Consider the following 25,318-nt stretch of genomic DNA (forward strand, 5'->3'; position numbering starts at 1 on the left):
CATTCTAAAGACAAATAGTTCTTTATTCGGATTCTCACACATTGTGAGCTTTTGAGAATGTTACACCGTGAGTACACTAGAACAGTCCTTTCCTTCAAAGAAAGTTGGCAAATCCCGTCACCCAAAAGAAGACTGGTGAGCCAACCAACTTGAGGATTCCTTGACTTACCTCATGTCACAACAAGCCAAAACTTAACTGCAGCTGCAAATTTCACACTGCACGAACCAACTTGTCTAAGCAACAGTTCAAGAGTCCAAGCAATCTATGAATCACATTATACAAACTTTATGAGACACACCCAAAATAAGTAGGTACAGATTTCACATTTTATAAGAAATGTTTGTAGGTAGAGGAATGGATACTTTTTATATACTGTATGTTTGTATTTAACATTAGAAACAAATCATATTTCAATATACATAATAAATGTACGGTTAAAAAGAATTGCAAATCCCAATACGTATTGAAGCTGCAACATCCAAAAAGGAAGGCAAATCCACAACTATTTTGGTACTTTAGGGAACAAAAATAACTACTGTTGCAAAGAAAGACCACACACTCAAAGGGTATGCATTTCAAGCTTCAAATTGTCGTGCGTAGACTTTTTCTTCCATGTAAACAGTTAATCAGTCAGTGGTTTTAAGTCTACATTTTTTGTCCTCTTAAGAGAACTGTCCAGAATAATTGATGGATTCAAGTGTTTAGCTGTTGGTTGATCATTGAAAGCCCTTCTTAGATTATGCAAGTTAGAAGGGTTATACAATAAAGGCGTGAAGCAATAGGTGCATGTAAAAACAGCCTCACTGACATTTTGTGTTCAATAAGCAGCAACAACAGTTTTGTTTTTCCTTTTCACACACAAAACAGGGGGAAAAGCTGATTGAGCAATAGGCCTTGGTCTTCAAGTCAGCAAACTTTATCCACTTCCTGTGGTCCATTTAGAACAAGCAGTTCCTCTCCTATCCTGCTTTGGCCAAAGGTCAAGCAGCTTCCGGCACAATTTGTGATACTGTCATCAGGATGAAAAAGGCCTCTTCAGTCAGTATTGAGAGTTTGTAATGCCACAGTGTTCATAAAGTGTGGAGGATTTGGATGCTTTTCTTGAGATACGGGTTTGGTGGTATGGTGCTCATGGTATCGGGTTGACACAGAGGGTGGGGTGTGAGGTGGCTCCATAGTGACTTCAAGGTGCTCATCATCCCAACTGAAGGCAGTGTTTTTCAAACATGTGCAGCTAGCGACTTTTGTTCTTTTTTGAATTTGCCTGCAGAAAATATTTAAAGACAACAAAAGTCAGTTTAGGCTATTTATCATTCCACATACACACACACACACCGTTCAAGATAAATTTAAAGCTTGTACTTGTCAGATTTTCAGAAAAGGCCCAGACACATCGTCAGATCGAGAAAAAATGTATATCAAGATTGAACTAATATATAGAATATATATGAAATTATTAATTATTATTAATCAAATTAGGGGGGAATACGACCAGAACAAAAAGTAAAGCTTGTTTTTAATAATGCTATTGTGCTTGTTCTCTTCGCAAAGAGGCAAGCAGCAATTCAAATCAGGTTTTTGCTACATATTTATAAAGCCTATTAGAACAGCTGTGTCAAATACATTTGATCTATAATCATTTCAAATGTACATACTAACCCCAAATGACTTTTTACTTCATCACTTATATACTGTATATCACACACTGAATCGAGAGGAATGGAAAATTTATATCATTTTAAGGGCTTCAAATTTACTTCACATTCTTTCGAAAGTCTAGAAACGTGCTGGGTCTAGTTTCAGTCCTGGAGAAACCCAGCACCTTCACATGACCCACGTGTGCTGTCTTGCCAGTAAGCAACGTGCTCTCAAGCAACCCAGAACACACACACACACATTAGATACAAACACACACACGCACGCACACTACACAACAGACCTCTTCAATCCGGACCTAATGTCTTTTTCAGATGCTGCCAGCAGGTGTGTTAACCATCAGACCATGTAGTAACTTAAGCACACTTCGACAACTGACCTCCATGTCTACCGTGTAACTGGCAGATTCTTTACAATGTCATGGTTCACAGGTTAAAAACATAACTTAACCTCCAGAGACACTTGACACTTCTCACTCAGTCTTTGGATTTTAATTTTTTTAATATCAGATTGGCAGCATAGCCAGCTCGATTGGTTTAAAAGTTGAAATTGTCACATGATGTCAAATGTACGGCCCGCGGGGTTGTTCTGCCTGACAGACACATTCATTTGCATTCATACTGTCCATACATAGTCACGTGCTTTTCTTTTGACATTGGTGCTTTAAAACCAGAAATGTGTGATTTGTGTAATAGAGTGCGTGCATTACTGCACTTGGCTAAGTGTCGTGGCCGCAGTCATATTTTTCATTCGCCTCTTCCTCGTCAAAATGGCGCCATTGTAGGTGCACTATCCGCTCGGGACGTCTGCGACTGCTGATGACGTCACAACAACGCTCGTGTAGCATTCGGGGAATGTGGGAAGTCGGACTTTTCCAACCTCCAACCAGGAAAAATATAAATGGAACGCCACCCGAACTGGGAGATCCTAGTCGCGAAGTCGGGGGGAAAAAAAAAGTACCACTTCACAAGTTGCTTTAATCTAACGTCACTCGACAAAATGCCGCTCAATACTATGTATTGATGACATAATAATGAAGTTAATTAAGTTTAAGGCGCCATGTATTTTTTCCTCATACAATAAATTAGCTTTATATATTTTTTATATTGCCTTACAGCAAGGATGTAACTAAAGAAGGCAGTTACAGTGTGTGCAATTTATCTCAACCGTAATTTTTCCTCCACTTTTCGATCGCTTATGAAAAGGCTTTGCTGGAGGTCAAAATGTCTTTAAATGGTCAAAACAAAACAAAAACCAACTCATTGTCACTATCAACCATCTTTGTTATTTACATTCACTTGGAACGCTTTGAGGTCGCAACTGAGAGCGTCCGAGTGGGACAAGCGTGACTTCTCACCTTCCTCAAATCCAGCAAACGTGTTCGGGTTGATTTTTCTATTGTTTCAATAATGGACGACTTATGTGAGGAACATTTTCGTTATTTAAAGAAAGGGACATACAACATCAGTACTGATATCACAAGCAAGCAAGCAAAAAAAAAAAAAAACCAACAACAACAAAAAAAACATAAATTAACAAACCATAAAACATTAAAACAGTTGAGTCTGATGCAGGGTTAAAAGCCAGCGAATAAATCAGATTTTTTTTTTTTTTTTTTAAAACTAGTTTTAGAGATGGACAGTGACGGCCCTGATATTTAATGTCTGAGTGACAGGTGTGCGCACACATTTGCTCTTTTTTAACTTTCCCATTTAATTGTTAATAATCATGTCTGTGTGTGGTATCATCAATCGCTTTACATATGGCGGAAAACACAGACAAGACTGAAAAAGCAGTTTCTGCTCTTGGACTCCTCTTTAAAAGAAACTGCTGTATTTTAAGCCAAAAGAACTGTTGTGTTTGATAGAACAATATGTCTATATGCTGCCATAGCAGATTCATGGCGCATTAAGCCCCCAAACTATTTTTAATTTGTCCGTTTTACCCTGGAAACCCCCGTTTACAGACGCTACGCAACCGCTTTTGTTTCAACCCAGCCATAACACAAAGGTAATTAATTATATTTATTATTCAAAATGTCTGTCATTTTTAGCTTAGTATAAATAATTGATGTCTAATATTTCGTTTAAAAACAAACAAACAAAAAAAAAACCTTAAAAAATTATTCACTCGCATAATTTAAACTTTTAAACTCTGACGTCCTAATGAAAAAAATGATGTCTGTAAAAAAGTCACGTATATCTACCTCAAAACTATCGCTTAATTGTATTTTTTTTTTTCCGTCGCATTTTCTCTGATATGTTAGATGATAAATAATCGATCCAAACAAAGAAAAATTGAACCAAAAAAGTTTAAAAGGGTAAATAAATCAAAAAGAAAATCTCGACCACTTCTTGATGTCTGCGATTTCTGCATGGCGACCCTTGTTATATCACCATGTTTCACCCATAAAATCCCCCAAAATCCAGCTGTGGTCATTCACATCTGTGTCTTGACACTCGATGATACATGCTACATGGAGTTTTTGGATCGAAACAAGGTAAGTCCACGATAATATCTCGTTAAAGTCATGGCGTCTGTAATTCTGCTCTCGCGTGCTCTCACCTCCAGATAAGGTTTCAAAGTTTAAAAAAAAAAAAAAAGAAAAAAATGTAAATGCCCTTCTGTTCAATATTTTTCTTCCCCCAGAAAATTGAGATTTTCTTAAGCTTTCCAACGATGTATCACACATGCATATTGCACAATTTTGAAAGTTGGACAAATTGGGGGTCTCAGAGCGGAACTTCAAGTCACCTGAGTGTTTTCCATCATATGCCTTTTTTCAACATGCACTTTAAAGCGGCGCATTTCTACGGCACTCAAGAACAACCGTCACACTTTTAAAACAGGCATTTTACAGGGGAGCATGGCTCTAGGTATGTATTTCAACTCTTCGGCCAATCACATCGCGAGAATAACTAAACGTCACTGGCGATTCGATTATAAATCGATTATTGATGCACCCCCCCCCACCAGGTGCTTCTAATGTTTCGTACAATAGTTACAAAAATTGTACAAAAATCATCTCAGGCTTAAATAAACTATTGTTTCAGTATCAAGTTAACAGTTCAAAGTGTCGAAGTCCCGAATTCTGTGTCAGCGGCTTTAAACTACATTCAATTAATTTAATGTTGTGAATCAACCGTTAAAGTTGTTAAAATTGCTCCCGTTTTTCCAGTTTCCCTCCTGCCTACTTTCAACATGTGAAAATTTCAAAACTGTTTCATCATTTAAAGATAGACACAAAGTTAATTAGGTACGCTCGGATGGTTCGCTACAACAGCCTTCCAGAGAATTCTACTACTTTAAGATGGCGGCTGTTTACTAATGCCGGCGAGTCTGTCATTTCGCATCTAGTTTTCTATACATGTGCTGCTAACGCCGACTAGTCTGTCGTTTCGCATCTAGTTCTATATACATGTGATATCTACCGTAGCATTAAGTGGGCGTACTTTGTAGTGGCTGTTGGCTGCAGTCAGGTATTATTGTTTTTTTTTATCTAGCGGCATGAGTTGAGCCAGAGCCGTGAGTTGAGCATGATGTTAACTCTCAGTCCGTTTCGCACTGCGTCCCGAAGACCACGCTGACTGTGTTTTAGTGCCGCTTTACTTGGCCTATTTCAATAATCAAAATTTTGGATGTTAGTGAATCGTTCTCGAATCTTCCGCTGCTGAATCGTAAATAATCTAAGAATCGGAAATTTCGCACACCTCTAATTACTATTACTGTACTTCATACTTTAGCAATCACCTGTACCATACTGAAGTACAGTTTAATGCTTCTTTCCAAATTTCATTGTAACAACACTTGTGTGTTAGGTTTGGAACAAATTAACTCCGAAAATAAAAACACATTGTATATTATACCTGCACAGTAGAGTAACACGATTAAAATTTTTATTCGAGTTAATCACAGCTTAAAATTAATTAATCTTTATTTATTGCAATTCAAACCATCTCTGTAAAATATTGTTGGAGTGGAAAGACACAAGACGGATATATACATTCAACATACTGTATATAAGTACTGTATTTGTTAATCATAACAATAAATCCACAAGATGGCATTAACATTACTAACATTCTTTCTGTCAAAGGGATCCATGGATAGAAAGACTTGTTCTTAAAAGATAAATGTTAGTACAAGTTATAGTAATTTTATATTAAACCCCTTCTTAATGTTTTCATTTTAATAAATTTTTTAAAATTTTCAATCAAAAAATAAACTAGTAGCTCGCCATTGTTGACGTCGCCGAGCGGTGATGTCACACAGGCTCCCTGCCGTTCTTCCACAGTGTCTTTAACTACGTAAGGTAGTGATTGAAATACACCACAAGGTGTCAATGGAGAGTTTTAAATTACTTAGAAATCAAGCCAAAGAGTGTGTTTTGTCCCTCGACTGACGCCGTAGTTCCCTGCTTACTGGTCCATCCGTTGTATTTCATGTTCATTTGAGTGCTTGCTTCACAACGTACGAGACCTCTGATAGTTTGTATATTGTGACTAAATATTGCCATCCACTGCATTTGTTGAGCTAAATGAAATGTTTGAATAGAGTTTGACAAAGGTCTGAGTAAGTTTTATGTGTATTTTGCATAACTATTTTGATTGGGAATGCCAGTTCTCTTTGCATTGTTTTTGTGAACATTATTTTTTTTGGAGAGATAGGAATATTATTTTTTTGTGCTTTCACTAAATGATACTTATGTTTGTTGTGGAGGAGTTGCCAAAGCTTATGCCAATAAACGGCGCGGTCCAATGAACGCTTGTGTTCACTAGGCTTTCTATGCCTCTTAGCTCTCAATGTGCAAAAAACGGCATCGTTGTAATCCGTTTGAGGCAATGCATGAGCAGGTCATTCCGTTAATACGTCAATGTGATTAATTTAAAAAATTAATTACTGCCCGTTAACGTGATAAATTTGACAGCACTATTCTAAATTTAAAAAATATCCCCACAAAATAAAATCTTATTTTATATTTTAAATATATTGATTCATATCATATCATTTTCACACTCATATAATTCTGATAAACGGCAATCATAAAATCAAATCTATTTGATTTCATTTTCAAGCCTAGGTAACTTGTTCATGGAGAGGGACGCCATAAAAATCTTGCATAAGGTGTCCCATTGAGTAGGGCCTGCTCTGACTGGAAGTCATATTCCTACTGTTTCAAATATTAAAAACATAGAGGGGTCATCAGAATACCTTGTTTCCCAGTTTGAGTGTATCGATTTCCTCTCTCTGTTTGCTCAGCGTCTCGTTCATACTACACAAATGGTCACTCATCATGCTGAGTTGGTCTTCATAGCTCCTTTTGGTCGTGCTCAGTTCATCCTGTGTGACACAAGACACAATTTCAATCAAAGGCAGTTAGAGCTGTTGTTCTTTTGCTGGTGAATCAACATACCTGCAGGTGTGTGATGTTCTGACTGGCCCGTTTCATCTCATCGCGTCCAGCGTCTCGCGATTTCTCGGCAATGGCTAATCTCTTGGCCAAAGCGCGACACTAGAAAGATAAAAGTTTACAACATTTTTATTTATTAATTCATTCTGCATGCTTTTTAAAACATGAAAATAAGCCATTAATAAAAGCAAATTATGTTTTGAAGAAGGGATAGTCTATCTAGCAACTTCTACAACAGAAAAAAAAGATATGTTCTATTCCTACTGTAGCGATCCAAATCGCCGATGAGTTGGTCACGCTGGGACATATTAAAATTCCAACCAATTTTCTCAGTATAACGAAAAATTGCATATGTCCATGCTCGCCCTATTTATAGACCATGTATTTACAAAAACGACACAAATTGGAATATATGACAGGTGAATCACTGCTAAGATTATTTAGAGTGCCATCTTATTTTCTCAATAGCATTAAAGTTGTTCTTCCTAGACTTTCAATTGAAGGCTTCACCTCAGAGTGGAAGTGGACTGCTTTGCTGTCTGACACCTGGAGCTGAGTTGTGAGCTCTCTTACTCTTGTCATGTAGTGAGTTTTTATCAACTGCTCCCTGGATTCTTCATCTCCCACCTGCAAACCACACGCAACATCCTGCAATGTTACAGTCAATTTATCCATGGAGAATATTGCTGCTTTGAACCTTTTCATATAAATGCATGGCCACTCACATGCTCAGCTGCTGGCACGGTACACAACATGCCAACCTAGAGAGAACAGACATAAACACAGTTATTTACTGCAACAATAAAAAAAAAAAAAAAAACATACACAACCTGACCAGCAGTGTTGTCACTCACGCGCTACGGATTAACGCGTTATTTTAATCTGATTACTTTCTTTCAGTAATGAGCAATCTAACGTGTTCATTTTCCCAAACCAGTAATCTGATTAAAGTTAGTCTCCTTAGTGTCTATGCATTACTATTTTGTTATTGCCTTATAATGTTTGTAGAATGAAGAATTTTGTAGTCATTTACGAAGACAATTTTGTATCGAAAATGTTTCTCTTGGGAGTAACGTCATATGCCAAATTTTAGCCTACAAACCTCGTCACGACGCGAACAATGAAAGAAGCAGGAGAGATACCACAAACGGCTGCATTCATTCACTGCAAATACAGCCATTACTTCACATTTTTGTCCAGTAAAGATAACAAAAATATCTCAGTGCTTTGCAAAAACAATGTCGACCGCTAAAAACGCTTTTTAAGGAAACACTTGGAATCACAGCACAGCGCGATACCACTCAAAGCAAAGCCTACAGGTAACAAGACAGCCAGCAGTTCTACAGTTACTTCAGCCCCCCTGCCATGCAAACAGATAAAGCTGGATTTTACTGAAAAAGCACCAATAAGTGGGAGTGAGCTAAAAAAGTTTGTCGGGTGATATATTACTGAGGAAATGTGTCAGTTGAGTACTGTTGACTCGCCCTCTTTCTGAGCAATAATTGAAAAAGATCCCTACTAGCAACAATGCTGAGCTGTCCCCATTCTTATGTTGAGGGAGGAAAGGAAGGAAAATTGGTAATTGGTACTTTGACTTTTTGGTACTTTTAAAGTAACTTACTTTGATAATAAAGTAACCAGTAAAGTAAGTAGATTACTTTTTTTAGGCATACACAGTAATTGAAGTACTTTTTCAAGTAATCTGTGACAAGGTTCTACATTGTGAACCATGAACTACCTGTGAACCTCTACAGTTGCATTCTACTACAGGTAGTCCCTGGTTTATGAACATTATGTTTATGTTACATTCCTGCGCTGGCAACGTAACCCGGATTTTCGCGTGAATCAGAATTAACCCTTTAAATACCTCTAAACACCCTCTAAATTAAAAATATACTGGTCCTTCTCAAAAAATTAGCATATTGTGAGAAAGCTCATTATTTTCTGTAATGTACTGATAAACATTAGACTTGCATATATTTTAGATTCATTACACACAACTGAAGTAGTTCAAGCCTTTTATTGGTTTTAATATTGAGGATTTTGGCAAAAAAGTCAAGAAACAAAAAAAATTCCTATCTCAAAAAATTAGCATATCATGAAAAGTTACTGTACTCTACAGAAGGTACTAACCTAATCATCTGAATCAACGAATTAACTCAAAACCCCTGCCAAGATTCCTGAGGCTATTAAAAACTCAGAGCCTTGTTCATTACTCAAAACCGCAATCATGGGCAAGACTGGCGACCTGACTGCTGTCCAGAAGGCCATCATTGACACCCTCAAGCAAGAGGCTAAGACACAGAAAGAAATTTCTGAGCGAATAGGCTGTTCCCACAGTGCTGTATCAAGGCACCTCAGTGGGAGGTCTGTGGGAAGGAAAAAGTATGGCAGGAAACGCTGCACAACCAGAACAGGTGACCGCACCCTGAGAAAGATTGTGGTGAAGGGCCGATTCCAGACCTTGGGGGACCTGCAGAAACAGTGGACTGAGTCTGGAGTAGAAACATCCTGAGCCAGCATGCACAGGCGTGTGCTGGAAATGGGCTACAGGTGGCGCATTTTGAACCTGAAACAGCGGCAGAAGCGCCTCACCTGGGCTACAGAGAAGCAGCACAGTACATTTGCTCAGTGGTCCAAAGTACATTTTTCAGATGAAAGCAAATTTTGCATGTAATTCGAAATCATGGTGCCAGAGTTTGGAGGAAAACTGGAGAGAAAGAAATGCCAAAATGCCTCAAGTCCAGTGTCAAGTACCCACAGTCAGTGATGGTCTGGGGTGCAATGTCAGCTGCTGGTGTTGGTCTACTGTGTTTTATCAAGGGCAGGGTCAATGCAGCTAGCTATCAGGAGATTTCGGAGCACTTCATTCTTCCGTCTGCCGAAAAGCTTTATAGAGATGAAGATTTAATTTTTCAGCACGACCTGGCACCTGGTCATAGTGCCAAGACCATTGGTTAATGGTTTACTGACCATGGCATTACTGTGCTCAATTGGCCTGCCAACTCTCCTGACCTGAACCTCATAGAGAATCTGTGTGATATTGTGAATAGGAAGTTGAGAAACACCAGACCCAACACTGTGGATGAGCTTAAGGCCGTTATCGAAGCATCCAGCGCCTCCATTATACCTCAGCAGTGCCACAGGCTGATTGCCTCCATGCCACGCCGCATTGAAACAGTCACTTCTGCAAAAGGATTCCTGACCAAGTACTGAGTGCATAGCTGATATAATTAATTGAAGGTTGACTTTTTTGTATTAAAAACACTTTTTTTGTATTGGTCGGATGAAATATGCTAATTTTTTGAGATATGGATTTTTGGTTTTTCTTGACTTTTTTGCCAAAATCATCAATATTAAAACAATAAAAGGCTTGAACTACTTCAGTTGTGTGTAATGAATACAAAATATATGAAAGTCTAATGTTTATCAGTACATTACAGAAAATAATGAACTTTATCACAATATGCTAATTTTTTGAGAAGGACTAGGATATATATATCCAAAAACATGTATTATGCGTCATTGTACTGTCCTTGCCAAGACTTTGGAGCTAAGTCCAAGACAGACAGTGAGCGAAGCTCCGAAATGACGATGTCAGACGTCCGTGTGGTTTGCTGACTTTATTCAGCTGCTCATGACATCAACACTTGCAGAATGAAACTAAAACAAAATGAAATTTAATCAGTCTCATCTTCAATAATAGCAATTCAAATTTGTGTTTACAAGTAGCTGCTGATAGAGCAATAAAAACGATTACCATGGATCAGTTAGCGTCCTCACATCATCAAAAACAATCACATAAACTCGCTCCAAGTATTCAACCGTTATTGAAAACGCGCAATAGACAGTCCAAAAGGGGTTATATACAGCTGTCGCCTCTGGATGCTTCACAAGCAACAAATGTGCATGCAGGCTGTCACCTCTCTCACTCGGCTGCTCTCGGTGTGCGTGTGTGTGTGGGGTGGGCCCGTGTGGACATGCGATCGCGTGCGGAAGTACTACCTGCTCTATGCCTTCTGCACCAAAATAAAAGCATGCATCACAAAACAAAAGTCAACATTTAAAAAAAAAAAAAAAAAAAAAAAAAAAAAAAAAAAAAAAAAACGAGAATCAGGCATCGTGAAGTCACATAAGTCTGGTACGTCGTAACCCGGGGACTACTTGTATTGTGCTGTCTCAGTACAGTTTTACCATACAAAAAGAGCATGTGAGCAACAAGAACAGACAATGATAATTGTCACAGGAAATGAGACACTTTGGCCACGGAAATGCATTTTCTCATCCAAGATAAAAGTAAGAAGTGACTGTACCAGGCTGGTGCACATAGTTTCCTTGGCTGCAGATGCCTCTACTTCCTCGTGGTTCTGTGTCAGTGTACTAGTCCTCGCGTTCTGACCTGCCCCGAGGGCCATAGCGAGCTGCGCTTCCAGGTCTGAAATACGCTGGTTCTCCTTTTCCAGCCGCACTTTACCCAGCTGAGCTTCCAAGAGCCAGTGTTCTTTTTCTTGCTCTAGACGTGCAATCTTTTCCTGACTCTGTTGCACCTGCAAGTGGCAAGCGGGGACCAGAAAACCAGGGTGACAGCCGTTAAACGGTGCAAGTACAGCAATTATAATAAATAAAACTTTTAAAAAACATTGCGATGCAATGAAAATTTAATGATTGAAAATCACTACGGTAGTCGAAACGTGACTTAAAGTTTGCTTTCGGATTTATTTTGAAAGATGTTTACCGAAATGCAGACCCAAATCAGAATACGTGCAGACCAGCAAACCAATGACATTGGCCACTTTATGTTGCATTTTCTGTGCATGAAAAGTGCTATATACCGTATTTTTGCCACCATAGGGTGCACCGCATAAAAGGTGCAAGCTCATTTTCAGGTGATATTTTTTAACACACACACACACACACAAGGTGCACCGCATTATTGGGTGCATGAAAAACATACGCGAGCATGCACGCTAGCGTTATTTTTATTCATTTTTTTAAAGGCAGCAGTAGCAAAACTGAGTTCAATTGTACTTTATTAGAGAATTTAACAAAGTACTCACATCAATCCTCATCCATCCAAAAATCCAGCAAAGTCCTCATCTTCTTTATTCGAATTGAACAGCCTAGCGCAAACACTCAAAACTTTATAACTACTAGGGGGATGCAACCTTCTCCCTTTAAGGTTCTCATGCTGCCATCACTTACAGTACGTCCGCCTTTTCAAAAACTGCTCGGACACATTTTGGTACTCCATCCAAACAATGAGCTCATCACATTGTCAAGCGCACCGTCCATTTTGCAGAATTTTTTTTTTTTACTTTTAGGTGCGCCTTATGGTCGTGAAAATACGGTAATCACTTATACTATTTTGGCAAAGCTCACCAAATAATTTTGGGTTTTAAAGTTTCATGCCATTTTGTTGTATCCTTTGCAACACTCAGTAGAAGCATAATTTGACACGCTTACACTATCACATTAACGTGACCACATGCAACACTTATTGATAGTGACCCACAGAGGAAACAACAACATACCTGTTGAGTAAGACCTTCTCTACTCTCAGTCGAACTAGTGAGTACCTGGCGATTGGAAAGCGCCTCCCTATAGGGAATGGACTCTGGCCTTGGCTAAAAAGGAACAAAGGTTTAAGGAACACAAAACGATAACATAGTATTTTCAGTACAACTTTCAAAATGGTTGTATATCATACCTCTGCAAATGACACTATAAATATGTTAAAACTTACTTAATTGGACGAGTGTTCTGTCCAACGAATTGCCTCATATAGTGCTCTCACAGCTCAGGGATTGCCTACCTTTTGAAGAATGTCAATGTAAGAAGCTGCTTTCTTTTTATTTGAGAGCATAGTCTCAGCTTGTAAAGGGTTAAGAGATGCTGTGCTCCCTCTGGGACTGTACGCCGATGACGTGAAGAAATCCAAATTGTTACTAAAGAATGTAGCAATCTGCCAAAAAACAGATAATAAGTATCATACAATTAAACCTTTCACCTCTTAAACTAAAATTAAACAGTGATGGGTAAAATGTAAAATGGGTAAAATGCCTGTAAAGTTAGGATTCCCCCTGAAAAAAATGCTACATCACAGATTCACAGATCCTGTATCAGTGTGTGTTCCAAGCCACAGCACTGGACCTCCCATTATTTTTATTCAGAAAGAGAAATCATTTATCAGTCACTACTGTATACCTGGGGAGCAGCTGTAAAAATGTGATTTTGACAGTAACGTATTTTATTCAACTGCTTGCCACCTGAGCCCTATAGTAGAAATTTAGCACCATGATACCACTGCTGACAAATCTCAAGTGTGCATCACAAGGTTTAATGCTGTGTGTGTGTGTGGGTTCAGATGAATCATGACACTGGCTGCTGATCGCCCCCTATTGACCGTACCTTGCCAGTGCTGTTGGTCAGTGAGCCAAGGGAGCCTAGCAGACACTCTGTGGTGGTGAAGAGTTTTTGTGAGGCTGTTGGGAGCTCCTGCTCCAAGCTTGCTTTCTGGTTGTAGTGCTTTGACATTTCTATTTGCACACCAAAATACACAAAGAAGAAAAGTACAGCAAAAAAGGATTGCGACAATTTTAATCATTTTGAAACTAATGCAGCTCAAGGACACGTAAAAGAGGTGTTTAAATCAAAAATTTTCCAGACATAAAAAGTCTCCGCCTGTGTTTAAAGGGAAAGCCAACACGTTTATGATGTGCCTGCTAGAGAAAGAATGTTTTTTTTAATTGAATAAAACAATTTGTTTTCTAATCTGTAACAGAAGAGATAACACAAACAAAAGGCATTGTTTTACAAAAGTAGCCATCATAAGTGGTGAGACATTTTAAATGCCAGTGCTGTTTTAGCCAATGTTGTTTTCACTGACGATGAGGACAACAAAAATATTTTGTTGACGAACGTTTTCATGACGATGACGTAACAATGATGAGCTAAAGACGATTGCCAGTTTTCGTCGAAGGAGATTAGACGTGACGAAAACAGTACAGTCTCTGTCACATGTTCACGATGCGTGACATTTGCATATTAGCATTTGGCCGTGTCACTCAATGACATGCTGCACCTTCCCTTGTCTTTCAATGTACATTCGAAATTGTTTTTTGTTGTTGTTGTTTTTTAAAGACTAAAACAGTTACATTTCTACAGAGAAAAACATTTTGAGTCTTCGTCTTCTTTCCTTTCAGCATTTCCATTCAGGGGTCGCCACAGCGAATCAGTTGCCACCATCTAAACCTGTCCTTTGGATCTTCTGTGGTCACACCAACCACTTTCATGCCCTCTTGAATTCATTGACTAAAAGTAGACAATAACTTTTTGAGTATTCATCGACAAAAAATAGACGGAAACTAACACACTTTGAAATTACTAAAATATAACTAAGACAAATAAGCATTTTCGTCCAAAAGACTAGAGGCCCCGATATTTGGAAATTTGAAGGTATCGGCCTTTAGTCCGAATGGCCAACATGAAAAAAATAATTTAAAAGTGGGTTATTTTGGCTCAGCTGCATCCATGTCTCTTTCTCCTGCCTACTGTACTAGTATTCACCCTGTCCTCTGATTGGTTAAATGCCGTGTTGTTTTCGTCAACGACGACAACAACGAAAACATTTCGTTATCGAACATTTTTTTCATGATGATGACGTCACAATGACGAGCTGAAAGCGCGTCTTCGATTACTCTAATGTGACGAAAAGATTGCCAATTTACGTCTGACGAGACGACAACGACACGAAAATGCACCATCGTACCCATCATATATTCACAATGGGTGACATTTAATATTTGTGCAACTAGTATTTTTTTGGAGCTGTAGTCAGTTAGCCTGCTTCCGAGCCATCATTCGTGTGACTTGCGCACGCCCCCACCCTCCCCTGAGGCAGTGCAGATGATCTATCAACAACAATGGTGGCTACAAGCACGAAGACTCATGGTCGGATTTTAACTGTAATGTCCCCATGAGAGACAAGTGTGGCGGCTGTGGCCACACACTTGGTGGAGAAAATACCTGTACTACAAATCTCAAGCGGCTAAGTCTAAAACGAGTTTTCGTCAACTAAAACTAACACATTTTGAAATGACTAAAATATTACTAAGATTAATAGGTATGATCAATAAAGTTCAGTGTTTTATTCCATTTTTTTTTACGCCAATTTTTACATTTAACTGCAAATGAATATCGGCTTCAAAAATCAGCTATTGGCTCCTCTAACTATTCACAATCGGTATCGGTCCTGAAAAACCCATATCGGTCGATCTCAACAAAAGACGAAGCCGGAAATTAAAATTCCTGCCAAAAACAACACTGATTGTAGCCAGTCAAATCCGAGCATCCCAGATTGTCCGCCATTAATTTTGATGTTCGTAATACTCAATTGTTCCATAAATATGCGGACTCCCTAAACTAAAAACAGCTCAAATACATTGAATGAGCAGGTTTTACATGATCTATTTCTGAATGTTGAGGTATATTTTCAAGCTACTTGTTGACTGTTACTTGTTGTAGCAGAAAGAAAATGACTGCTTACCTTTAACAGCATCATTAAGACTGTGTAAGCATGCCGACAGCTGAGTGAAGACTGCGGAGTTGCTACTTTGTGGCATACCATCCGGACGTACACCTAACACAAAAGACACAATATGTAAACATTTTTAAAAAATTATCTTCTGTGACAAATTGCCCACGCTACCTAGAATTTATTAGCAGGATTCAAGAATAATCAGACAAAGTCAAAAAACAGATTTGAATAATTCAAATTAACCTACTAGGTAAAGTCAGTAGGTTAATGTAGCTCTGTAGTTTGTCAAACACTGCAGTGACTCTCTTCACATCATTCTGCAGCTCCTGGTTCTTTGCTGCAAGAGCAGTAGTACAAAGTGGTGTCTGGCACTCCTCCTCTAGGCTGGGAGGAAAATACCATTAAAATAAGAACCCTCTACTTTGTACCCACATCACTTAGATGCAAGAACACTGCTGACCTTTTTAGTTGATAAGGGAGAAGCTTTTGTAAAAAATTGGTATAAGAGGAGAAATTGTCACTGAAATTCTTCAGTTTATCTACAGTCTCCTGAAATTCAACAACAACACAAAATTGATTTTGGCTGGACATAAATTTACAAGACCTATGTATCACGATGTCTTTGTCAAAGAATGTCTCACCAGCACAGTGACTGTGTCTTCAGTGATACTTTGGTGTAACTGCAAAAAGCTGTCCTCCAGAGGGCGCACATATACCGCATTCTCGTGCAGATACTGAGAAAACTGGAGGGAAAGTTTTTACTTAATGCCCGTTCAGATTAATACTCACATGACATCAAGCGTATAATTTTTGTTCTTGCTGTTTTACTAACCTTCTGATTCAAAGGAGAAATGGGTTCAATAGAAGAGTCCAGGGGATAGATGTGGACTCTCTGCTCAGTGTATGAATGGAAGTTCAGAAGACCAGCCACCAGGTCTTGAATGAAGCTCAAGGCTTGGCCAGCCACATCCCTGGCTTTAAGCTGAATAGTAATATAAGATTTTGTTCATTTAAATTACAGTGGGTACAAATGTTCAAACCTACACCTTTTGATATTTGAGAGGCAAACTTAAAATAATAAATGGTGCACTACAGATGAGAATGTCCTTTTAACACCCACCTGATGTCTTCGATTGTGTGCTGGCACATTTAGACAGTTGTAATCACTAAATTCTGGAAGGTTGGAGGGACAAGACACTTCAATGAGGGAAATATTTCTCGTCATCATATTAAATTCTGATGGGATTAAATGATATGCAATTAACTAGCATATGAGCATAAAAACAATACATTGTCATGTCACAAAAACATTGTTTTGTATTTAGGGTTTAAACTTTTTTAGGGCACTGATTGAACTCATTGGCTGTCATTAACAGGGCTAGACGTCCAATCCATTTTGAGTAGGAGAGGCTGGCAACGAATGGCACTTAAAACGTGAGCATTCACAGTAGGGTTGCAGCTATCGATTATTTTAGTAGTCGATTAATCGATGAACTAGTTAGTTCGAATAATCGAGCAATCGGATAAGGAAAATGGAAAATTAAAATACCTGAGCTGAGCCTCAAATGGTATAGAATTTATTTTAAAAATGATTGATGTACAACAGAAGAACAATTGGCTAACTGACTTAGCAAATGTCCGCTAGCTTAAATGCTAATAAATGCTAACACTTTTTTTACAATGCTGTTAACAAAAGGTTCAAACACATATTCCCACAAAAAACAGCTAAATATATCTATAAACGAAATTATGAATGCATTAATAAACATTAGCTCAGACAAAAAGGTATGTTGGTCTTAACAGGGAGCAGTTGGATTCAGCCATGTGAAATGAGGCAGACCAAAGGGCAGTGTATCCACCCTAATCAAAAACTAAATGCAAACACTTTCAAAATACACTATTACAATGCCACTTTAATTAAACAAATACTCGAAGCAATAAAATTTAATTCAACTATTTTTTTCTAATCGAATACTCGAGTTAATCGATTAATCGTTGCAGCACTAATTCACAGCCAATCCTGCCAGTTTACATAAATTAGACTTCTATCCTTGTCAAGGCAGGCGATGAGTTAAGTACTGGGCGGGGAAAAAAACTTTAGAGCGTTATTGGGGACCGTGTTTAGTTTTGATTAACATTTTATAATGTTACTTATGTATACAAAAATATATAAAAAATAATATAAATACAGTAATGATTAGTTATCATACAAATTTATAATTACAGTTTAGACCTGGGGCCCACTTAAAGTTTTGGGTTATGTAGGCCACACTTGACAAAAAAGTAATGTCCACATATGTGGACACCAGTTCTTAATGTGGTTATGCTTATTACTTTTTTTAATTAGCACAAATAGTCACTTGCCCTGTAAAGCAGTGATCCGCAACCACCGGGCCGGGAACCGGTACCGGTCCGTGGCGCATTTGCTACCGGGCCGCAGTGAACTAGTGAAAAATTTGTTAACAACCGCAATCTGGCCTGTGCCTCTTGACGCAGCTATATTAATCTGAGCAAAGATGTGTGTACATTGCCCTCTAGTGGTTGGCCGCCCTTACTGGAGTGTTTGCAGCCCGGCGGCAGTCAATGTAAACAGTAATGTAAGTTGCTGTTGACTGTGTGCTGCGGGCAGCAACATCTTTGCACAGCTTTTTTTACAGTGAAAAGGCCACATGTATAGCCAGAAAAGGAGCCTACAATAAAGTCCAAGCTACATAATATGTCGCTAAAAGCTACCAAAGGAGGCAACAAAAGCGAATACATTGAGAGCATCATATCTTGTGGTGAACTTTTTTGTTAAAGCCAAGAAAATTTTCACGATTGGAGATAACACATTTTCCATGCGACCAAGGATATTTGCAGTCAAGTTTTAGGAGGCCGCTGTTAAAAAAAATGTTGATTCAGCATATGGTGAGTTACATTTTCCCTGCACTTAATGTTTTTAGCCCCGTCGTGTTATTTTATATTTCCTGTAATTTTCTTCCACACATTGCCTTGGTGCACCACTGCTGTAAAAGCATTTTTATGCAAATAATTATATATATTTCACATTAATGATAAAAAAAACAATAATGGTTATTTAGTTTCCTTTTTCAGAAGCAAACACTTACTGGTGTCATGAAACGGCACTTTTTCCTGGATGACGCTGCTGCTTTGTTTCAATTGCCTGTTGAGTTCTGACTGGCATCGTCTTAATTGCTGTTGACTAGAAACAAAAATAAATAAATCAGCCAGGACCGAGCTTTAAATCCTTGATTAAGGCAATTAAAAACCAAAAAAACTTACCATTCCTCTGTTCTCAATCGGCAAACTTTTCCCTCTTTCTCCAGAGTCTGTGTTTTAACCTTACAAAAGAAGAGAGGACAAAATTGCAATCAAGTCAGTTCATAATTGAATGAGGAATCACCTGAGTCTAGCCTTTTCGTTCTGTCTCAACCTCACCTCCAATCGTGCCTTGTCACTCTGCAGCCTTTCAATGATTTCTGTGTACTTGATGGTGAGTCCATCCACAATAGCCTGGTGATGTTGCGAGTCCCTCTCCAACTCTTCTAGTTGTGCCCTCATCTCAGCTTCCTGCTTCTTGTGGAGCTCATCTGCCTCGTAAAACTAAATTGCATGCAGGAGAAAAACAAAATGTTCGACATCCTTGACTTCAAATTAAAAAATAATAATAATTGTACACTACTTGAATGTGAAGCCTTTCATTTTCTTCTATCTTTTTCTGCAGATCCTCATCAAAAACACTTTGTGTCCGCACACCGTGGTGTGAAGGCGAATCTCCTTTATTCTAAAGATTGGGAAAAAACAATGGTGTTTAATCATGACCATCCAATTGCTGAAATATGTTATACAATTAAAGACATATATGCTTAATGTTAGTTTACTATCACACATTCACAGCAGCATGGTTATTATAATTGTTACTTATTATGCTTTCAGTCAAATTGATCTGATATCATTCCTTACACGGATATTGAGGGTAGGCAGGCGGGGCAGTGCACCCCCCTAATTGCCCAAAAAAGTCATTGCATATATTTGACTATCCTATATAAATTTAAAATAAAGACCTAGCCGGTAAAATGTTGTCTCTAAAAGTTGTAAATCAATAAAGCAAACAACAAAAATGAATCAAATGAACAAGAATCAAACAAAGTATTTCATAAGGGGTCAAAATTATTTTTCTGATAATGTGACTAGGATCTTAAAGACCTCAACCGTACTAACCGAGCATGTACTGTATCTTGTAAGTTAGTTTTATTGCTGACACTGCGTTTTGGGGTCATAAACATGTCTTTCCCATCCCCACCCCCCAAAAGTGAAACTCCGCCTATATATCATTGCTATATTAGTCATAACTCCCAAGGGCCTTTAGTTGCACAGCATCTAAAGATTACCGTCTATTACTTGTATTCTAGCCTTCATTTCATTTTGGTGGCATTTTGGCTTGTGGCTTCTTACAGCATTTTAGTTACCGGTACTTTTAATATTGAATTACAAGCAACAGGATTGGGACTACAGCTAATACAAGGGATGAGCAATGTATCAGTTTCCATTTCCATCTTATTGATCACACCTTTGCCTTTTTGCCCTTAGTTTCACAAGCAGTCAGCTCTTCTTGAAGCAGCTCCACCCTCTTGGCCAGCTGCTGGTTCCGAAAGCTTAGGCTGTCCATCTCCTGCTCCTGTTTCCTCAGGCTCTGATCCCTCTGCTTCACCTGCTCCTGAACATGGAGTACAAAGCAGTGAAATAGGAATATTGTTGTAGCAAACATTTGGATTACCAGAAAATCACTAGCCTCTTTCACAGAGTTCAGGCCAAATCACTGGGAGAGAATTAAAAATTACATGTGAATTTTTATCAATTAGGGCTGCAGCTATCGATTATTTTAGTAGTCGATTAATCGATGAACGAGTTGGTTCGAATAATCGAGTAATCGGATACAGAACATAAAAAAATTGAAATACCTGAACTGAGCCTCAAACGGTATAAAAAAAAAAAAAAAAGATCTATGTACAACAAAAGAAAAATTGGCTAACTTACATAGCAAAAGTCCGCTAACTTAAATGCTATGAAATAATAAGTTTTTTTTTTTTTTTAAACAACGCTCTTAACAAATGGTTCAGACATAAAAACGAGCTCAAACAAAAACCTAGCTTATGTTGGTCTTAACAGGGAGCACCTGGATCCGGCCATGTAAAATGGGGGAGACTAGTAGGCAGTGTATCCACCCAAATGGTGTTATACTTGTATAGCGCTTTTCCACCATTCAAGGCGCTCAAAGGCGCTGTGGGGTTCAGTATCTTGCTCAAGGATACTTAGGCGAGTTCATCAGGGCAGGGAATCGAACCCACAACCTCTGGGTTGGGGGACAACTACTCTACCACTGAGCCACGCCATCCCCAAATCAATAAAACTAAATGCAAACACTTTCAAAAACAAACCATTACAACGCCACTTTAATTAAACGAATACTCGAAGCAGCAAAATTTAATTCGAATCTTTTTTTCTAATCGAATACTCGAGCTAACCGATTAATCGTTGCACACTAAATATCAAGTCAGCAGCTGCAGTGAAAAGTGGATCTTGAGTGTCACACACATCTGTGATTCCACATCTGATGATTTTGATTACCCCCAAAGGCCTAAATTTGCTTATCCATGACCACACTGTGCCTCTAAAAAAGGCTGGGTCACTTTGTAGGCTCACTGTGTAAAAGGGACTTCATTTGGGCACTGCAATTGCTACAGGACCGTGGTAGTAAGTATGCAATAGGGCCATGTGTTTTATCTTTGAGATGGCTTTTTACTTTGAGGGAAGTTGAGGTGGCCTGCTCATCGACAACTGCCTTCTTCAGCACCTGGTTCTGGGCACGCAGCTGTGAAAATATACACAATAGTGGCATACACATGCATTAAAACAGCAGTTGTTAAGTCCAAATGAACTGGATTACATTTTTTGTACACATTGTTCCAGCAGTAAGCAAAATTTATAAAATACTATTGTAACTGCATGTGGAGGACAACTACATAGTCAGCACTTCCTCAGTGTGATAGTGGTTCACAGAGAGATCAGTCAAACAGGAAACAACACACACTGGCCAATGGCCGTGCTGTCAGCTGACATGGGAAGAAAGGGCGTGTAGGACCCATAAAGAGGAAAAAATTATTGCTAGCACCATTTAGAAAACAATTTGAACATTTGAAATTTCAAAAGCAAATAACCACATGACATTGTGTTCATTATATGAGTCTAAATGTGGCAAGGGAAAACACTTATTATACCCTAATTACCAGTGAGTTGTAGCAATTATTTTTTAATCATGGAATGCTGATGTTTAATTACAGAGGACACATCAATGGTACTGAGAATATGTATATGCTCACAAGTCTCATCCATGGGTGCACTTGAACAATCATGTTATTTCAGTTTTGAAGAACTGAACAATGATGAGACTAGACATGTGCCGATTACCAGTTTGAAGATATACCATGGTATTGAACATCAAGGTTTTAAAACCGCAAACGATCCCTAAGGTATTAGCTATTTTTTATGTCCAAAAAATGCATTGAGAAATCCCTCGCTTGCAGATGTAAGGCTCAACCCTCCACCACCGGTTGTTGCTCAGTGTCAGTGAGTCAGCTGTGTTACACGATGGCTGGAGGAGGTGAAACTCCTGAACTTTTTCCCCCATCGAAGAAAACAAAATCGTTGGGGTGGGAATACTTCGGCTAAAGAAAAGTTAAAGACGGCCACGGCTTAGACGAGGATGGCCAACCGACATGTGAAACATGTTTGTGGAGGGTGGCTGCTGACAAGGCAATACCTCCAATATGATTTCACATTTATACAAAATTAAAGATTAGTAAACACTGTCATTTCATGAAGGTTTCCCACCAGCTACGAGCGTTAACTCCAGCGTGTTTAGTGTGTCTATCAGTGATAAAATGTGTTTTTTTTTCCTCTCTGGCAACTGTGTTAGGAAAGGGAGTGTGTTGATGTAAACATGATAAACATGAGTCATACACACATGCTTTTTATGGAAATTAATTCAATTATGTTTGTTCTAGTGGTAATAATGTGGCTTTGGGTTTAGGCTCACCTAAAGGACTACATTTATTTTAATTTTATTTTGATTTTTTGTTTTATTTCAACTTAACATTATACTTATGTTCCCATTTGCCAACATGTTTTGAAAAATAAAAATCCTATCCAATGGAATAGTTGTTTTTTTTTTTTAAACCCAGAGATCTCTAACACATTTTAGAGATGTAATTGCGATACCGTGATACCATGAAACCGTGATATTTTGGCTTAAGGTTATCATACGGTCAGATTATCATACCAGCACACGCCTAGATCATGAGGCAAAAGCAAGTCATTTGAAAGGGCAATTGCATATAACCACATTAAGTACCCCAAAATAATAAACACATTTAAGTTGCGCACTAATGGAAATAATGGCTTCAATACATAACATTCAAATCTAATCGCTACACTTACTGAGAAGCAATAATGGGTTTACCTTCACGTGTCGCACTTATATTCGAACGAAATCTTTTTTTTTTTTTTTTTTAACTAATTTTACTAAATAGGCTTAGAACGACAACTAAATTTTAAACATTAGAAATATAATCATCTTGGTGCTGATGTAGAAATAATTCACTTGTTTTTACATTGCTTACACATGGTAAGAATATAAAACAACATATCAGCATCACTAAAATGAGCATGAAACTACATGGGATATCGGATGATAAATGGAAAAAAAGTGGATTTACCTTGGAGTACTCCTGTGCCAGCCTGCTGTATTTTGTCTGCAGATCCGTGACATTAGCCATATTTACTCGAAACTTTTTCACGTCCTGAAAACACGAGCGAAATTACCCTCGTCTGGATTCGAAGTAATGTCCAATGAACTTTTTAATGAACTTCAATCTTCACTCGGAAGGGCGTCCGAGTGAAAACGCTGGCTAGCTCAGATTAGCAAGACTCCAATTATGAGGTTCTTGAGAGCTGCTTGTAGCGTAACAATCAAAAATTGGCTGTCCGTGAAAACAAGAAAGGAAAGGAGTAGCGCCATTGTTTCCGGACAATCCAAACCTCGGTGGTCATCAGTTTTACGCAATGGTACAAATGCGGATGCTATTGGAACTTCACGTCGATGGGTTGAAGTTAGCATTATAGGCGATGTCAGCACGTAGCGGGCTAACTCGTTAGCAAATTAGCATAACACGTTCCAGTGAAAGCAAAAAGCACATAAATAAAGCCATTGCGGAGGTATCCGTCGGAATATCGTCCATGAATACCATCAAATATGAAGAGTAGCTGTTGTTACATTAGTAAACAAAGCCCTGTCAAGTTAGTCATTATCTGCATTACTTTGATTTTTATTGTTACTCCTGGGCAATCCGACCAGTGACAAGCTCAGAGGTCAGAGTTCAAATAAGGAAACACAAAACTGTTAAGTGACTGTTCATAGTGCGCTCTCTAGCGGTTGGATGTATAAGGGGAAACATACATAAATAGATTTTAGATTTTATTGCGGTAATGTCATAATCTAGTGTTTTCCAACCTACCAAAAATTTCAAGAACACCACCAAAAATAGAGTAAGTATGACTGAAATAATAATACAAAAATAGTTTCTATTTACTCATACATTAATGCAGTGGTTGTTAACCTTGCTAAGGATACAGCATAGACTTCATAATATATTGACATGACACGGGGCACAGGGCCGATCCGTAGGGGGCCTATTTTCAAGAACTTCCAAATTCAAATACTTTCAAAACCAAAGCTGCTACCAACTTAAAACCAAAACAGACACCTACCTTAGGCATATACAGTATGAGTCTCCATGAGCAACGGCATCAAAAAATTCAAAGTCGTTCCCTTATAAAATCCCAATTAATTATTTTTTCATAGAAGTATAGCAAAACCTAAAATGGCTATAACATTTTCAGATTTTACACTAGAGGCACAAAAAATCACCAAATGCAGAGAGAATCACCTATATTTTCAGGATCAATAGCAATATTTAATATATCATATGAATTTTTGCCCAAAATAGCAACTTTTTTTTAATTTAGTGCAAATTTGACACAGTTTTCAAAAGCTTATAAATGACTCCATTTTCACATCAGAAACGTAATACTTGAGAAAGGCATGCGGAATCAACTATAAACAATATTCAAATAAATTCTACATACAATCACAACTTATTATTTATTGAATTCCGATGTCACTATAGGTCATGGGGTGAGATGGCCGGTTGAGGACAGCCCAGCTCTCCCGTATCCAGCTCTCCCCTGTCCACCAGCTCGACCAGGACGTCGAACATCATGGAGAGTGGGTCACATCCCTCGAGCTGCATGGCGATCTCCATGTTTTCCTGCCGGGCAAGCTCCAGCTTGGCCTGGACCTTTCTGTCCAGGTAGCCGTCGTTCGTCGGCGGGTCCGGCTAGCTCCCTGGCGAGCTCAGCCAAGATCTCCTCCTCGTCCTCTTTCTCCTCTAACTTGGCGCGGTCCAGGTCAACCTGCACGTCCCCGGAAAAGAACCCGACGAGCTTTAGCAAGTGCAGGCGCTGGGCCGGCCTATTGCTGACCAAAGGCAAAAAAAAAATACAAAACAGGCAGTTATACAGTAATTCATTTTACGTAAATATTTTGAAGTAGCAAAACAAAGAGCTTTTTAAGTTGAAAAATCTTGTGAATAAATTT

The 25,318-nt window shown here is 38.5% G+C and overlaps 1 protein-coding gene across 1 annotated transcript; it reads right to left on the reverse strand.

The window, feature by feature from the left end:
* Positions 1-13: 13 nt before the first annotated feature.
* ppp1r21 (protein phosphatase 1, regulatory subunit 21) lies at positions 14-24,052 on the reverse strand. The gene is made up of 22 exons (XM_057847292.1): positions 23,379-24,052; positions 21,407-21,475; positions 20,174-20,320; positions 19,286-19,387; positions 19,042-19,206; positions 18,886-18,944; positions 18,711-18,805; positions 16,724-16,776; positions 16,436-16,585; positions 16,245-16,346; positions 16,064-16,152; positions 15,851-15,987; positions 15,613-15,705; positions 13,476-13,603; positions 12,880-13,029; positions 12,599-12,691; positions 11,381-11,614; positions 7,793-7,828; positions 7,578-7,694; positions 7,071-7,169; positions 6,869-6,997; positions 14-1,265 (listed from the first exon to the last, which is right to left on the reverse strand). Exons 1-22 carry the CDS (start codon positions 23,436-23,438, stop codon positions 1,236-1,238), a joined length of 2,337 nt encoding a protein of 778 aa, XP_057703275.1. The 5' UTR covers positions 23,439-24,052; the 3' UTR covers positions 14-1,235.
* Positions 24,053-25,318: the final 1,266 nt, after the last annotated feature.

This window comes from Corythoichthys intestinalis, chromosome 10 (genome assembly GCF_030265065.1).
Source record: "Corythoichthys intestinalis isolate RoL2023-P3 chromosome 10, ASM3026506v1, whole genome shotgun sequence".
Classification (NCBI taxonomy): domain Eukaryota; kingdom Metazoa; phylum Chordata; class Actinopteri; order Syngnathiformes; family Syngnathidae; genus Corythoichthys; species Corythoichthys intestinalis.